General features: G+C 46.4%; 1 protein-coding gene across 1 annotated transcript in view; it reads left to right on the forward strand.

Moving 5' to 3' along the window:
• The window catches only part of LOC142579413 (guanylate cyclase soluble subunit beta-1-like), a 211,856-nt gene that overhangs the window by 183,008 nt on the left and 11,675 nt on the right, over positions 1–17,173 (forward strand). Inside the window, exons 8-10 of the mRNA XM_075689567.1 lie at positions 3,911–4,201; positions 6,439–6,705; positions 12,367–12,513. Coding sequence (XP_075545682.1) covers positions 3,911–4,201; positions 6,439–6,705; positions 12,367–12,513 — 705 coding nt within the window. The remainder of the gene's footprint in view (positions 1–3,910; positions 4,202–6,438; positions 6,706–12,366; positions 12,514–17,173) is intronic.

Raw genomic sequence — 17,173 nt, forward strand, 5'->3', positions numbered from 1 at the left:
CGCTGCCAGTCAGTGCGGTGATTTCGGTTTGTTCTGGTCACGTGCTCCGATAAATGAAACTTCGACTTCGACTTCTCAGTACGTAGCTGCGCGCGGCTCTTTCGGACGTCCACACAAGTACGCGAACGAGGCCGAGACGCATGATGCGAGAAATGGCACAAGGCAACGTGAAAACAATGCAGTCAGGTTTCGTAAAACCAGCCGTCATCGGGGAGACGTCGCAGTGCTTTCGCATTCATCCACGTAGGGGCACATAAGTGCCCTCGACTTTTTTGTATGTTTGGTCCCGCATGAGATGATGCGTGCCACAAAGTCATTCTGTATATTCACAGTGTACTTCACATGAGAGCGAGGAGTGAGTCTATTTGTACGTTAGACGTACATGAGACTATGCGAGAACTTCTGTATGTGTAAGGCATGCCATCATGGCGAAAGTGGGTGGGGAGGGGACTAGACTGCGACATCCGAGAGACCGTAAGCTGAGGCTGAACGGTAGCGTTGGCACTCTTTGAACTATAGGAAGAGAGAGCTCCAGTTCACGAAAGGTGGGAAAAGGCGTGAGAACAAACAGAACGGCAGGAAAGCAAGAGAAGTAGCTTTGCCAGTGCTTCGGGATATCATAGGTAGGCACCTGCTGCAACGGGTGCATTTCCTCCTGCCACCAAACAAGCAGAACAATTGTTCCTGCAAAATCACTTTTCGTGTATGGACAATAGCTGTAACCGTTTGTAGCTTCATCAGGGCTGGTTAGAAGCCGTCTTAAAATTTTGGTGCGAGTTATCACCATCGATAAGTAATATGTGAAGATGACTATTGCAGGAGCGATGTGTAGGGATAACTGATCAACGTTGTATGGAACAATTGGATGCAAGAGGTAAGCTGGAACGAGATGGTCGTACGAAAGAAAGAAGCAGTAGTGATCTTTCGCGGATTAAAAGAAATCGCAGTACGGATCAGTCGGCCGCGAATAACACGGCGATTTGCGCCCACGGCAGTGCAAACTGCATTTCAACCGTTCTCTAGAATTTGCGACCGAGCCATTCGGACAACAATTCCAGCCGCGCACATGTTTTGTCAATGCGTGTGTTGAATAGAGTGGCCTCCCGCTTGACTGTGTCACAATGTGGAACATCGATCCATGTAATCCAGTGGCGCGTTGTTCCCGCCATTCACTTTCTTTACGGACTCGCTGAAGGCACGCATGCCTCCTTCAGTTCACGATCACAGGTTGCAATCACGCAGTACAAACGCCCAAACACACTGGTATGTAGGCGGGAGACCGAGAGAGAGGGAGAGATAAGGAAGGAAGGGGATGTTAACCAGTCAAGAGTCTGGTTCTTGTTGGCGACCCTACGCTGGGGAAAGGGAGAAGGAGAAGAGAGAAAGGGTATAGAGAGATGCACGGACAGTACTTGAGTCAACGCCGCTCGTGCAAACCAGACGTTCTGAGAAAGCATAAAAGTGCCTTCATTGCCTTCTGAGCCGATGATCGGTGGGGACGGTGCTCTAGTACTGTCAGAAGCTGCTAATTGTGAGGAGGTGCATAGAGGGCTAGGTGTATTGTCTCGATCAAAGATCGCAGACGATAACTAATCTGCGTCAGAATCAACAAGCAGTGCTGGGCGCTCACAAGGCGGTGCACCCTCCTAAAGACAGAGGTGACCACCAATGCTACACTTCGATGATTATACGAAGGCGCTGCATTCGGCTTTGTATGACAAATAAAATGTTCCCTGAAACGAAATCACTTTCGAAAACGAGTCGGTTGCATACTTCAGCAGAAGTTGGCGTAACGTGTATAGATGTCAGCTTGGTGCTCACCATTGGATCGCCTTAAGCTGCCCAACTATGTATCACTGCTCTCCGTCTGGTCTTTGTCGGCACAGAGGCACGATGGCAACGAATCCCCTCCGCACCGAGTTTGCGAGCACGCCAACTCAAATTTACATTTAGCCGCCGTGCTGTAGTATCGAACGCGGAAGCGGTGCATTCGATGATGATGGATTACGGAATGCGAGGCGCTGCATGCCAGGCGCACACACGAAGGCGCGGATTTGATGGAACACCTTTGGCTTTTCCCACATGGTCACGCGAACTTCCTGAAAGAAAAACACGGCAGATACGACCGAAACCTGACGAAGCGAAAAATTTGTAGCGTAAGTTATTCGGCTGAAGTCAACTGGAACCGTAAAAGGGTAAAGTTTTCACGAGAAAAGTTGATCGGCGAGTGGTGCTAGTGGTTACGCATCAAGATGTGTGAAAATGGGACAAGTATACAAATTGAACGCATTAAAAAATAAAACACGTCAATTGAGGCAGTGAAAAACATCCACTTCTCCATGAGACATTCCTCGCTGTATCTTTAACATTATGGGTGACGTGGGTGAACCCTTAGTCGTTTCGCAAAAAGATGTCTCACTCTATAAGCGCATATATAATGTGTAATATGTAACCTGACAAACAAGTCAATTTTAAATGCGTAAGCATTTCTATGCCTGCCCATCAAGGCAACCTGTCTGTCCGCCACGTAAGACGAATCTCTATAAAGAAACTATCGCAAAAAATAAACAGAATAAATTCGAAGGGAAGAACGTTGGCAAGTTTCGAAACTACGTCCTCACGCCCAGATGCCGAGTGTCTTACCCAATGGGCTAAACACCCACGCTTGCAGACGGTAAATAAGTCTGAACCACATGAATTGGTTGTACCGGCAGTAAAAACAAATGTCAAACAGTTTCTATAAAACGTTCTTGAAAAATTTGGTGGTGGTGGCATAAAAGCCATCTCTAGGACCACATGTACACCCGAATTAGAACATTAGCGACGTTAGCAAAATTCCGATTTTGCGAAAACCTAATGCCAAACACGCCACATCCCCGATGCGCTTCGGCGGTCGCGTGATGTTCCTTCCCCGACAGAAATGCCACCCACCTATGAGGGCTCAGGCACTTCCCGTCGCGCAACACAGACAGATAACCAGTCAATGAGTTCGTAAGGCTGATAAGGACTGGAGCGGTTATGTGGATCTCATCATGGTATTTAATAGTTCGGCGCAAATTGTTTAGGTTCGAAAGAGCGATAAGGACGTATAATAGTAGGAACAAGTCTGATATGGTCGACAAGGAACGATAAGGATTTATAAAGGCCGAATCATGCCCAGTAAGGTTGATAAGGACAAATAAAAGTTTATAAGGGTTGGGTCATGTCCGAAAAGGTTGATAAAAACAGATCAGGGTTGATAAAAAATTGATCAGTTGGGATAAGGTTGATAACGACCGATAAGTGTCGATAAGGGTCGGATTGAGTTCGACAAGGCTGATAACAACCGAAAAGGGTTTATAAAGGTCAGATGTAGTCCGATTGGGTTGATAAATACCGATGAAAATGTATAAGTGTTTGTACTGGTCAATTCAAGTTCGGTAAGATTGATGACGACACCGGGCTGCATAGAGATAAGTAAGGGGTACAATGCTTACATATACCTAGACAACTCCAATGCAGTGTCTGTGTGAATTTCTTGTTTGTCGTTCACTTTATCTCGTGAACAAAGAGGCACCAAAGGGAGCACAAAGTGTAGGACAATCTAACTTGGTGCACATTTTACGCGACTCTATCAAAAAACCAAGTGATGTGAAAATTCCTTAGTATATCACATATAAGCGCAATAAATAACCACCTTTACGTCAAGCGTGACTTCCTGGTACATAACCTGGAACAATGAAGGTTTTCCTTTTCATTCCACTTCCTTTCTCTTTTTATTCCCCTGCACCTCGCCCCCTCGAAGGGTAGCCTACCAGAACTACACCTCTGGTTGACCTCCCTGCTTATCTATGCATGCATCCTCTGTTTCTCTCTCTTTTTTTTTCTTTTTCAAGTTACGCCAGCTCATTCTCTGCACTATGCCACGCAGCCCGCAGGCAGCCGGCGAAAGCTTCTGCGACGCCTCAACAGCACCGTGGAGCCACCTCCGGACGGCGTGCTGCGACTCAAGGGCCAGATGGTCTCGCTGCCAGAAGCCGACTGCCTGCTCTTCCTGTGCTCGCCGCGAGTCAAGAGCCTGGAAGACATGCACCGCGTCGGGCTCTTCTTCAGCGACCTGGCCCTCCACGACCCCGTGCGCGACCTCATTCTCATCTCCCACCAGCGTCGCAGGGAACGCGAGCTCGTCGAGAAGCTAGACGAGGCCTCCAACCACCTCAAGGTTGTTTGCTCCTTTCTATAACTCGCTCGTGCTGTTCCCGACGAAGCTCGGGCATAATACGTGACTGCGCCACCGCAGCTGTCGTTACTTATCGTTCCGTGTTTCTGTTACCATCGAAAGAGTAACCTTAAGCTCGCCCAAAGCAAACGTAGGAAACATTCCTGAATAACGGAATCCAGAAGGGGTACTGCATGGATAACTACGCGTCCCTGACTACTGCAACGGAAATTGCCCTACTCTATAGACTCTTTTGAAGCTGCTGCTTGTGCCGCTTAGACTACATGGAGGCGCTCATTTAGGAGGTTACCCAACAGTTGCGGTAGTTGGCGTAATGTCCAAGGCTGAAAAAAAGAACTCGAGGTAGCCGATTGATTGAAAGAGTAAGTGTATGCCTCATCCTTATGTACTGAAAAAAGTATAACTTCATTACCCTACCGAGTGAAATTAGAGACAACTACAAGGTCTCACCATTTCCTAGAAACGTCCACCCACAACACAACGTGGGCAGGCGCCTGGCCCGCGCCCGCGCGATTCTCGATCGCACCGACGCGGATCGTGAAGCCACCGCATTTGTGGATGCGGCCCAGTACGGCAACACATCCACTTTCGCGATAGCAGTCGTGGACGGTAACGGAACCTTACGATCATCCGCATCGGTTAAAACGACCACCAGCGCTAAAGCAGAACAGATAGCCGTAGCCATCGCCATGGCAGACCCCACATTTACTCATGTCCTCACGGACTCGCGTGCCGCAATTCGGGCCTACGAAAGCGGCAACGTATGTAAAGAAGTGGCGCACATACTACTAGCGAGCTCAATGGAGAGCAAACGACGCCTCTCCTGGTTCCCCGCTCACATGGGGAAAGACATTCACCCGCGGAAACCAAACCTCAATGAAACGGCCCACGACCGTGCACGAGAACTTGCCCGCCGCGACGGTCCTACGGCCTCAGAGGGGCTGGACATTCAGTTTAATGACCCGCTACTCACTTATCACGAAATCACCTCATACTATCGAAAAGGCAGAATGAAATATCCGCTCCCGCACTCCAAACTCGAACGCGCGCAGGCGGCCGCGTTTCGAATGCTACAAACGGACTCGTATCCTTCACGAGGCCTACTGAGTCACTATAACTCAGACATCCCGGCAAATTGCCCAGACTGCCAAGAACTCTATTGCTCACTCTCGCACATGCTATGGCAATGTACCGCGTTACCAAAGGGCCCTCTCTCTAGTGAGCCCGAATGGGAAGAAGCCCTCAAAAGCCCGGACCTCAAACTCCAGCTCAAGGCCGTCCAGAGGGCCCAAGAACTGGCGGAGCGTCACCACGTTCCCGTCCCGACTTGGGCGTCGCCTACGGTTTCGGCCCGAGGAGCTCCCCGCATGGGATCTCTAACGGCTTAAAACTCCTCAGGACCTCACTGAAGTTCTTGACTGACTGACATGACCTTGAACAAGGCAACCAAGAAAGAGGCCAGGGCAAGCTTGAGAAAATTACCTGTTAATTTTAATTGAAGAATAGATATAGTAATGAAAAGTGGAATCAAACTGGACGAAAAGCAATGGAGGCATTGTTACAGTACTTGAAGCCAACAAGTCTATGCGACCGTTTGTAAGGTTCTTTTGCTCCTTAGAGTGTGCGTGCGATTGGTGCTCTCTCTCTATTCCCTTCTTTCTCTCTTTTCACCTATTTATTCCCTCTACCCCGGTGCAGAATAGCAAAGAGGGCACCCGTTTGGTTAACCTCCCTGCCTTATTTCCTTGTTTTTTTTTCTCTCTCTCTCTCTTCCCGTCTCATGCGTGGGCTGCTTTACTATTAAACTGCCGTGGTGGCAGTCTTCCCGTCAGCTTTCTTGGCTATTTGTGTGTCATTGTGCGTACTACTAGATGAAGCCCTGGTGTTAGCCAGCGCCACCCATGGCCATGCCTGCGGACGTGCAGGCGCAGGCCATCACGTGGTACGTGACGATAGACTAATGGTACGCATGTGCAATCCAGAGGTTGTGGGTTCGGCTTCCACTTGGGGCAAGTTTTCTTATCGTACACCTTCATTTCCGTTTTCCACGTTATATCTGCATCTTAAAACTAAACGTAGCAGTTAATTTCTCCCACACTTTCTCTAGCTTCGTTGTCAGCTAGCTTCGTGTGGCCGCCACCATAGCAAAAAGTCGAGCCCCTCAGTTTCCTCTGTCCTTTCCGGTCGCACGCTTCACCGTCAATCTGTGCCGGACGCAGATCCTGGACTCGAAACTGCGCGAGGACAAGCGGCGCACGGAGGACCTGCTGTGCTCCATCTTCCCGGCTCGCGTGGCTCGTAACCTGTGCTTGGACCTCCCCGTCGAGGCGGAGAAGTTCGAGATGGTGTCGTGCCTCTTCTCGGACATCGTCGGATTCACGGCACTCTGCGGCAGCGAGAACGTTCAGCCCATGGACATCGTGCGCCTGCTGAACCGCCTCTACGTCCAGTTCGACTCCCTCACCAACGTGCACGGTGTGTACAAGGTCAGCTCACGTTGTTCTTATTTCGCGATACATTCACGCGCGTGCTGCACATTCCGCGTTGTAGTTCTGTGTAGGCTATATGAGTAGACCCATACGTACTGTGATTCGTCCTTTGTCGTCATCGGCAGCCATCCTCCCTTCCCTTAGTCCAGCGCATAGTAGTCAGCTGGAGGAATGAGCCTCCAGCCGACGTCTCTGACTTCTTTTAATTATTATTAAGCTTTTCCTTTCTCACTGCATTCTTCTATTTATTTCCTTCCCTGAAAGCTGTGAGAGGTTGCTGCCGTTTCGCAGTAATAATTGCATATGCGTAGCTAAGGATTCTTATATTTTTGGTATTCTTCTTCCAGGAAAAGTGTGCAATAGACACGGAATCCACGTTATTTCTCTTTCACTTGGATTTAAATTGCATAGAATTAGTTGACTGTATACAGAACTATTTCGATAATATTGCCCTTAAATGATGTAGCGATTGCGCGACAGCACATTTCTTGAAGAACTACCGCACCATGACAGTGTATGTCCCTCACCGTGTTAGCCCAGTGCAGTATGGCGTCGCGCTTGTGAGTACGAGGTCTCGGGTTCGAATCCCTGCCGCGGCGGCCGCATTCCCGTTGCGGTGGAATGCCAAAATGCTCGTGTACTGTGCATCGGGTACACGTTAAAGAACGTTAAAGAATTAATCCGCAGTCCTCCGCATAGGCGTGTCCCATAATCACATCGGCGTTTTAGCAAGTAAAGCTCCAGAATTATTAAGAAGGCATGAGTTGGACTGAGTTGGGCTGACGGAAACGAAATGGGAGAAGAATACATCTTCTGGACTACAAAAAACATACAACATCCGCAGCGTGAGATCATTATATAAATATACTTAGAGAAAGGATGTTCCCACGAGCGGAAACGAGCACTCTTCTAGGTTTAAAAAGAAAAAAAAAGAACTGAGAAGCGGCAAACGGCGAAAGAAGTCGCAAGCAGGTCTTGTGTCTAAAGATTTGTGGGACCCGGTGAATACCGTCACTTGCGATGTTACGCTGTGGTATAAAAGTTACAAATGTGAATAATGTGACTCAGAAAGTCTAGATTACGTTTTGTTACGTGGCCCTATCTTTCTCAAAGTCCTTTGACAAAGATAGGCCCACCTACCGAAATTATTATTATTATTATTTGTTTTGCACACATATACACATATATACAGTTAACAGGAAAGGGAAGGCGAGGAGCAGGCTGGCAACTGCCACCGGAAGGGGCACAACGCCTGCCTACTCTTCTGAAGGGAGGTGACAGCAACACAGAAATGGAAGATAGGAAGGAAGGGAGGAAAGAGGAAAGGAAGAGCAACAGGACAAATCTAAAGACTAAAGTAGAACACAGTACACTAGCACGTTGTTCCGCCGAGTTTCGACTCTGCAGCCGGAATTAAAGTGACGCCGCATCGAACAGCCTCCACAATTATCAATCACATCCATGGCTAGTTTGCTACGCGGCTAAATGTGCGCTCCACGATGAAACGCAGGCCAGCCTTTTTGAGACACCTTATCCCTGTTTGTAACTTTTATATAACAGCGTGCGACACCATCTGCCGGCTCCATTCTTGATATTGGATTGCGACATTACAGTGTCACAGACGCGATGGTTGAAAGCTGTGCGCGGAAAGGAGAATAACGGGTGCTTTTTTATGCCCACTCGAAAAAAAGGAACGGCTTCGACGACCACCTAATTTAGAGGACACGCGAGCTTGCATGCGAGTATTCGGCTTAGCGAAGCCTAATTTCGATGACAAATACCTTTTGTACCCGGCATGACTGATCAGTAGCGGCGACTTATAAACAAAAAATATATATTGCCGGTAAAAGAACACTGCGCAATAATACTAGAACCGAGGGAATCTGACAAGAGAATAAAATACGAAAACAAAACTCCAGGCCTCGTCAGGGTTGCTTGCATAAGAGCTTCAATCTGAGCAACACGGCATGGGATAAAGACTCTGAGTCCGCATTTGCACAGTTTATGTGAGCAGTGCGTTACAGAAACTGAAAAGTGGACAACATATTTCTTTCAAAGAGACAAATGAAGTTACACGGAGCTCCGTGTCTTTCCCTCGGAGATTTTTCGAGCAGCGCCAGACCAATTTTGCAAATTGCTAGCAGGCTATGACGAAAGTAGTGCGACATGTTTCGTAAGGCCAAAATTAGCTAAAGGAACAAATTATGAAATAATATCCATGCGCAGTTACGGTGTAAGAAATTCCTCGAAAGGCGCAATACGTAAGCAGTCCTTGAGCTTTTCGTATCAATCTTATGTTGCACTTTATTTGATTCCAAGTCGCTGCTGCGCAGTTCATTTGCAACTATATTGAAAAAGGCAGACTCGTGCGAGTGGATTGGGAGTTATGCAGTGCAAAAGAAAATGTATTAGTGCTGGCAAGAATCGGCAGCATCGATAAGTTATCCGATTTGCCCGACACCTTTGTTTGCCCCAGAGAGAGAGAGAGATAGGGAGAGAGAAGGAAAGGCATAAAGGTTAACCAAGGTCACGCCCGGTTGGCTGCCCGAAACGTGGGGAAAAGGAAAATTGGGAGGAGACATAAGAAGCACGAAATTGAGTCACTGTGCATGCACCCGCATATGAATGCTCACTCACGTGTAGTCACATGCGCTCGTCTAGCCCCGTTGCCTTCAAAAAGCGCGTTAGCTCTTTGGTGGCGTTGTGCATGCATATAGAGTTGTTCGGCCACGGTCCCAGGATTTTCGCCACCGAGAACACTCTGTCGTCTTAGCGGCTGAGGCTAAGACGCAGAGCGTATTGGTGCCAGTCGATGGTTGGATAGTGATACAGATTGTTTTCTATAGTTTCGTCACATCCGCAAAAGTGGCATGCGGCAATGTTGGTCATTCCGATGAGAAATGAATGAGCGTTCGTGAATGCGACGCCCAACGACAGGAGGCGCAATAAAGTTGATTCGCGACAGGGAGAATTCGGGTGGCCGGCGAATAGACTCTAAACTTAAAATTTCAAATTACCACGTGGGACACGTTACAATTACCATGGGTATGTATATATATATATATATATATATATATATATATATATATATATATATATATATATATATATATATATATATATATATATATATATATATATATATATATATATATATATATATATTATTAATTTCTTTTTCTCCCAGAAGAAGCCGAGGATGGGCTGACTCACGAACTCGTGCCTTGGTCTTTTGTCGGTGCTGCGCTGCCCCTTCGACGACTCGGACTTAAACGACCTCCTTTAGAAGTCGCCTGTCTATTAAACGTGACAATATGAAAAGAACAACGCTGAAAGTGAAAGAATCGGACGACGAGGGCAAGCAGAAGGATAGAGTAGTAGTGGGTCAGGGGAATATTTGGTTTTTGGAACGGCTAAGATTTCGATGTGACGTGCACCTCTTGGAAATGCAGTATATACAAGCGTAATGTGGTAATGTCGAGCAATATTTCAGCACACCCCTCCCTCTCCCCCGATAGGAATCATTCTGTGGGAAAGCTAATGCTTTGCACAATCTGTGAACGACAAAGCTACAAGAGTGTGAATGGGCTATTTATCGTATATTCCGTGGCTTCATTTGCTTCGTTGCTTCAATAGAGAAGATATCTTGGCAGAAGTGCGTGCCATGGCCATTGTTTTCAATCTATCTACGTTTCTCAAGGCCTATTCATGCGTTCGGTCTGCATGCAGCATTCATAAGCCATTGACAGCATGTTTGAAGGCATTGGTGTCACACTGCGCAAACGCCAAGTCACGTGATACATTTCAAATCTTGTGCGCTTTCTTTGTAGCTTAGAAAAATTAGAACCACATCAGCTATCATCCCGCAAAGGAATTATTTCAATATTTTTCAATACGCCCTGCAACCTATACATTGAAGACATTGCGCTCGAAGCGATCCTTTAAAGGTTTGTTAGTTAGCTAAATATTGTTAATTAATGATCTAGTCAAGCAGTCAAGATACATTGAGTGCTCAAGAAGACAGTGAACAGGGCTAAGCTGGTTACATTCTCCTAGCACCAAGTGGATTTTTCAAGGCTTGGCACAAGTTGGCTGAAACACTCTGTATATTCAACTCCGTAGGGTCCCTCTGTTCGTAAAGTGTTAATTTAGGCGGAATACCTTACAATTTTCATAGACTACCTCTGTTCGAACTTCGCAAACTTCGCAACTCAAATTCACCAACAAAAACCAGCACGGCTGAATGCGAGCTGTGCGTGTAGGTGTGTGGAATATATTTCCTCCATTGACTTCAGGTTCTTTTCCGGAATGATCAGCTATTCTCGGAAGACGACATTTCTGCGCCTCCTTCCGGCTCTCAGCCGCCGGAGAAGCAGATATATCGGGTCCAGAATTTCCGTCCGTGATTACAGTTGTGCGAAGAATACGTCGTTGCGGGCAGTAATTTATTCAGTGGGCAAGCAAGCATAGTTGGTTGGAGTGAATGCATACTTGAAAAAGGCATGCAAACGACGGCAGCAAGAAGGAAAGCAGGCAGGACGAGCGCTCTCGAGAAATGTTTAATAAAACCAGCACGCATAAAGGAGAACGCCCCCTCCGAGAGGACGCAGGACAGCGCTCCTCTTGTGTCCTTCTTCTCGTGTTGCAGTCGTTCTCCTCGTTGATTTCAAGAGTAGGTTAAACAATTCATGAAGAACTCAGAATGGCGCTCATGGTGACCACGACAAGTCAAATTAATTTTTAATTTTTTTTCAGCCGCATAGAAAAAAATATACACGAAGGATGTCATTGTTCGAAAGCAAAAAAAAAAAGAAGTTCCTCGGGATTAAGTACGGCAATAGAACTGAACTGCCAAGTATACAGGAACGTATGGGCTTGTGCGCTGTGGCACATGTCTTAGCAATATGACGCAATTTCGCACGCGAGCGCTTCTATGAAATGGCCTTATATTGCACAAATCTTTTGGAGCGGTAAATTATTATGTACTAAGTGAAGAAAAAAATGTTTAACTCTCTCTCAGAAGCCCAAATTTTGGTGCAGCGGAGTAAAAGAAATATAAAGTGACCCCCCCGCCCCCATTCCTTCTTATATTACTCCTTAAGGAAATAGCCACTTGTGCATATGCCACAAGTTTGTGTTTTGGAGGACGACATGTTGACAGGTGGCTCGCGATACTCTGCGTGTCAAAAAAATAAAAATAAAACGCTTTGGCGATAAAGATGGCGTCATCGTGTGCAAATTAGATTTTTGTAAATACGCATACTGTTGATTTCTCATTGTGTGAAATGCAAAGAAAAAAGTTAAAAACCTTTGGGGCAGAGGTTAACAGGAGCATTACTCAGCTAGCTTCTGACGACCAAATACCATAGATCTCATAATCGTATCTTGCACCGTGTCTTTCTTAGTATTTTTTTTCTTCCAGTTGTATTTTTTTTTAACAGCTTGGCAAACGTTAGCTGGGACACACCGCATAAGCTATCGTAAGATGTCTCCTGTCATTGCGTAGACAGTCGATGTCCCCATCCGGAAAAAGAAAAGGTGAACTTTTATTAGTGGTGCCTGTTGAACGTCCCTTTTTTCTGTTTGTCAAGCTTCGCGCAACGGATTTGAACACGAGACGAAAATAGAAGATTCTTGACGTCCGCCTTCCCCTCGCAGGTGGAGACCATCGGTGACGCGTACCTCGTGGTATCTGGGATACCTGAGTTCACCGAGGACCACGCCGATCGAGTGGTGGTCATGGGTCTAGCCATGCAGGCAGTCACCCGGACCGTCCAATCACCTGTCGAAGGGCACGCCATCGAGGTACGGTGTCGCGTTTCTTCGATCGGGCAGCTAGAACATATGTCATCGTTGCAGCTAAAGTGAGGTCATATCACAGATTGCAATATGAGCCACGAAAACCCGAAAGAAGACATGAAATTCGCTATAGTGATAAAAGCTATGAAAAGAAAGTAACCGCGAAACCAAGGAGACAGGAAAGGACGCAAATAGATACGAAACTAAAGGTGTTACGAAAACTTCACCGTCTGCTGCTACGGGCACGCAACAAAATAAAAAAACGTAATCATATTGAACACGATGTGCATTATGGCAAAAGAAAAAAGAAAAGAAAATCGCCGAGCTTTATTCACACTTAGCTAATCTAATTGCGAATAAAGGCCCTTATGGCTTGGACAAAACTTTTCTCCTGTTTTTCACGACGAGCGAAAGTCGTGATTCTTCCAAACTGTTAGTTCTTTGATTTGCCGAAATTGTTGTTGTGTATTATAAAAGTCGTTTAACGTAAACTGTTCTTCCTCTGTTTTTTTCTTTTTACTACAAGTTTTACCATACCGTAGCCGCAACCCATAACAGAACTAAAAATAAATCCGTGCCACGACGTGAGATCGCAATTTTTCCTCTGCTCAGGTAGCTGGGAGACAGCTACAGTAGCGAGAACACTAGCCACACGAAACGCGGCGCCACGCTGTGGTCTCGACACGGCGACCGCCGCAAACGGCGGGACAGGAACGACGGCCCAAACGCAGGCGCTGACTCATCAACTAACCGCTTTACTGGGAGCTACGCAACCACCGGCCAAAGTGAAAGAATCAGTCAATATTCATGACCACCTGCGTCCCACCTTTCTTGCTCCGTTCTCTACGCTATTCCTCACGCTGGCTTCTCTGCACCGTCTAAATGCTCTCCGCGCGTAACCGCGTGCTGGTAACGCAGGAGCAAGTGGAACGAATGGTGTGTCCGCCGAATGGTTTTTCGTCGAAACGTATTTGGCGGCGGCGGGTCCTATACGTATCGACGGACGCATTCAAACAGCAGTCTTGCCTCGAACGCCAGCTACGAGGCGGCGCCCAGCCCCTGGGAGCAGAATTTTGCGACAAAAAAAAAAAAGAGAGAAGATGAAGGCCGCGAGCGCGCCGAGTAAGTTCAACCGAGGCGTCGGAAACTTTCTTCGCATCGAGTAGTGTAGAGTGGCTGGCGGAAAAGTGCGTGCAATAGAAGAAAGTGGCCCACCCGAGTAAAGAGAGACGGGTCAGGCCACGCCTTTCCATCCGTCTCTTTCAGGCCAGACGGCTGGCGAGAGGCCAGCCGTGACGCGATGCAAATCTATGCGGGGGGAACCACTTGGAAAGTGGCGCCCGACTTTAAGAGTCTGCCCTCTCCGTAAAATGGAGCAGCCGGTCAATTCTGACGTGACCTGTGCACTCGGTTGTTTCGATCGATCCACTGAAATCCTGAAGTGCGGAGGTCCAAGGGATGTTGCCTCTGCAACCCAAATCATCTGCCGGTCATTAATCTTTAAAAGCATTCCATATAGCGAAAAAGGAAGTTAGATCAATAAAGGAGCTCACTTCTAAAGCGACGCGAACGGCTCAAAACGTAAGGTAGCATTCGCTGTGAACGCGAAAACGACAAGAAAACGAAGAAAGAAAGCGCAGCGAGATGAATCAGTTTTCAAACAGACGGGCTCATGAAAGTAAAGCAGTGAGCGAGAGACGGAAATTTTTATGATAACTGTAGAGTTTATACCTAACGATAGTCTTGACATGCTATTCTAGGTGAGGGATGAAAGCGAGTGAGGATGGTGGAAGAAAGGGAGCGAAAGAAAAGAAATGGTAGCCGACCTTAATCTTTGACTTCATTGTCTTAGTGGCGCTCACACCTCGGCGTTGGTGTTTTTGGGTTAACATTAGGCAAACGCAACCCACGAATCGAACTCGGAGGCAAATGTTTTCCATTATACAGCCGGTTAAATTAAATTAAATTGTGGGGTTTTACGTGCCAAAACCACTTTCTGATTATGAGGCACGCCGCAGTGAGGGACTCCGGAAATTTAGACCACCTGGGGTTCTTTAACGTGCACCTAAATCTAAGTACACGGGTGTTTTCGTCCCCATCTAAATGCGACCGCTATGGCCGGGATTCGATGCCGCGACCTCGTGCTCATAGCAGCCCAACACCATAGCCACTAAGCAACCATGGCGGGTCAGCCAGTTAAATATCACGCCACCTTCTTGTGTGTCACGTCATTAGTGACGGCATTACTTCCGCTTTCTACTTCCGGGTTTCCAACAATTTGGTCAAAGTCGTGTTCACGTGGCGGGTCTCTAAGATATACGGTTCTGTGCTTTGGTGTGCGAAAATCAGTGATTTCTAATTAATTCTAATTATTCCAAACACTTCAGTAACTCAACTTGTAACTGAACTTATGCTCTGCGAACGTGGAAGTAATGCTCTACCTTATCTATAATGAAACACATGAATTTTGTACTGTACTATTTCTTTCTATTTTTCTCGTTTATTTAGAATTTCGTTCCCGGTCGTCTCAGTGGTTTCTAACTAAATCTACTTATTCCAGTCAATTCAGTAACTCAACATGTAACTAAACTTATGCTCAGATATCATGTCTAATGAAACCCATAAATTTTGTACTGTACTATCTTTTTCTATTTTTTCCGATTTATTTTAAATTTCCTCCTTGGTCGTCTCGGGAGGTGAATCGGAAGTGCTGCGCAAGAAACAAGAGTGTCACTCTATGCTCGTGCCACTTATACACGCGCATACAAACACAAACACGAATCACTCTAGCAGACGAACACGAGTTCAATTACGGTATCCCAGGTGCCTGTAGCTCACAGGAATGCTAGAAACGCCTTAGTAACGCCTGTTTCGAGATACTCGCCTCACGACGTGCGATTAAATGCGCGTTGTGGGCTATACTCGGATGCTTATGAATTGGTGTTATTGTTGGTATGCCTCTTAAACACTCTTGCCTTCACTGACTTCGATGTTCCGAAACATCTGCCAATTCTGACCTGCCGTGTGTGAGGGAGACGTTTCGTAAGAATATTTGCTGGAATACCGGTGAATTTTGTAGCTCAATCCACTGGCAGATATCTAGAAGCTAGCGCTAGTCTGAGGATGTCCGCTAAGCGGTTAATTACGCTCTCACGACATGTGCTCTAGAGTGAGTAATCCATAGGAAGTCAATTATCGCAACTTTGTTGCTCATTACTGATCATAGCAATTTGTCGTGACTCGTGAAATAAATGTTCGCCTGCTCATGTAATGCAAATGAACAGACAAATGCACTTTATCTTATAATACTATTTTTTTTCTTTTTGTCTCTCTTTCTTTTTCTCTTTCTTTCGTTTGCTTTCTTTTATTTTTCAGGCGAATGACTGCAACGAGACTAAGAAATGGGCTGGCGGTGTTAATTCGCGTGTTTGTCGCACTCTAGTTCAGACTAGGCACGACGTTGATGGTCGAGCAGATATTTCTGGGCTCAAACCGACGAGCATGCGGTTTAAAGCCTACGATTTTAACATTTTCCAATGTCCCTTAGCCATCACTGACAGATTTATTTATTTATTTATTTATTTATTTATTTATTTATTTATTTATTTATTTATTTATTTATTTATTTATTTATTCCTCAAAGGTCCTTGAACAGGAAATTACATGAGAGGTGCGCACATATTGGAAAAACGGCGTGTCAGGTTAGGTAATGTGACTTGAAAGATGTTCTTCGATGCAGTTTTGAAACGAGAAATGTCAGTGATGAGGGCGAAGTGATTTGGGACAAATGCTGTCGGCTCATAGGTTCAAACGTCTTGTGGCGAACATCCCCGACAGCCAACGATCTTGCATTGCAATCAAGCATCATTTTCGCCTTAGCGGGGACACTAAAATATTCAAGCTGCACTTAACGCTGCAGATAAACGGCTAAGGCTACGGGGTACTATTCGTTTAGGAAGAAAAGCAATTGAGGAACAATTAGAAGGGCGAAGATGAAGAAACACTATGACTGGTTTTCTGCATCTCCTACAAAAAAAAATGTCGCCGTGGTTGCTTAGTAGCTATGGTGTCGGGCTTCTAAGTACGATATCGTGAGATCAAATCCCTGCCACGGCGGCCGCATTTCAATGCGGGTGAAATGCGAAAACACCCGTCTCTTAGATTTAGGTGCACGTTAAGGAACACCAGGTTGTCCAAATTATGGCGAAGTCCCCCCCAACGACGTGCCTGGTAATTATATCATGGTTTTGGCCCGTAATACTCCATAAGTATTTTGTTATATATATAAGCACATTTATAGTTAATCTAAACCCACTTTACCAGGCAGTTGGTGTATAGACAAGTTATTCAAGGTTGGCTGTCAAACTGTGCAGTTAAACGAAAAGAGATCCTGGCACAATGAAAACGCCATTCATCACGCATACTAGGAATTTTCCCCCGTTTTCGCGTTCTTTCAAAACAGCAAGGTACCAAAAAAAAAAATGCGAGAGAATGAGACCAGCCGTGCACTAAAGCAGTGTTCGCGGCCTGCCGTATGCTGCCGGCATAGACAAAGTCCGGCCCCTGGAACGGCTGTTGGTCCTGAACCAAGGGTGTCTTTTGTGTGGAAAGACGGTGCACAATGATGACGAAGCAATATAAATAACGCGAAGAGGACCGGGTCCAT

The sequence above is a fragment of the Dermacentor variabilis genome, chromosome 4 (genome assembly GCF_050947875.1).
Source record: "Dermacentor variabilis isolate Ectoservices chromosome 4, ASM5094787v1, whole genome shotgun sequence".
Taxonomy (NCBI): Eukaryota; Metazoa; Arthropoda; class Arachnida; order Ixodida; family Ixodidae; genus Dermacentor; species Dermacentor variabilis.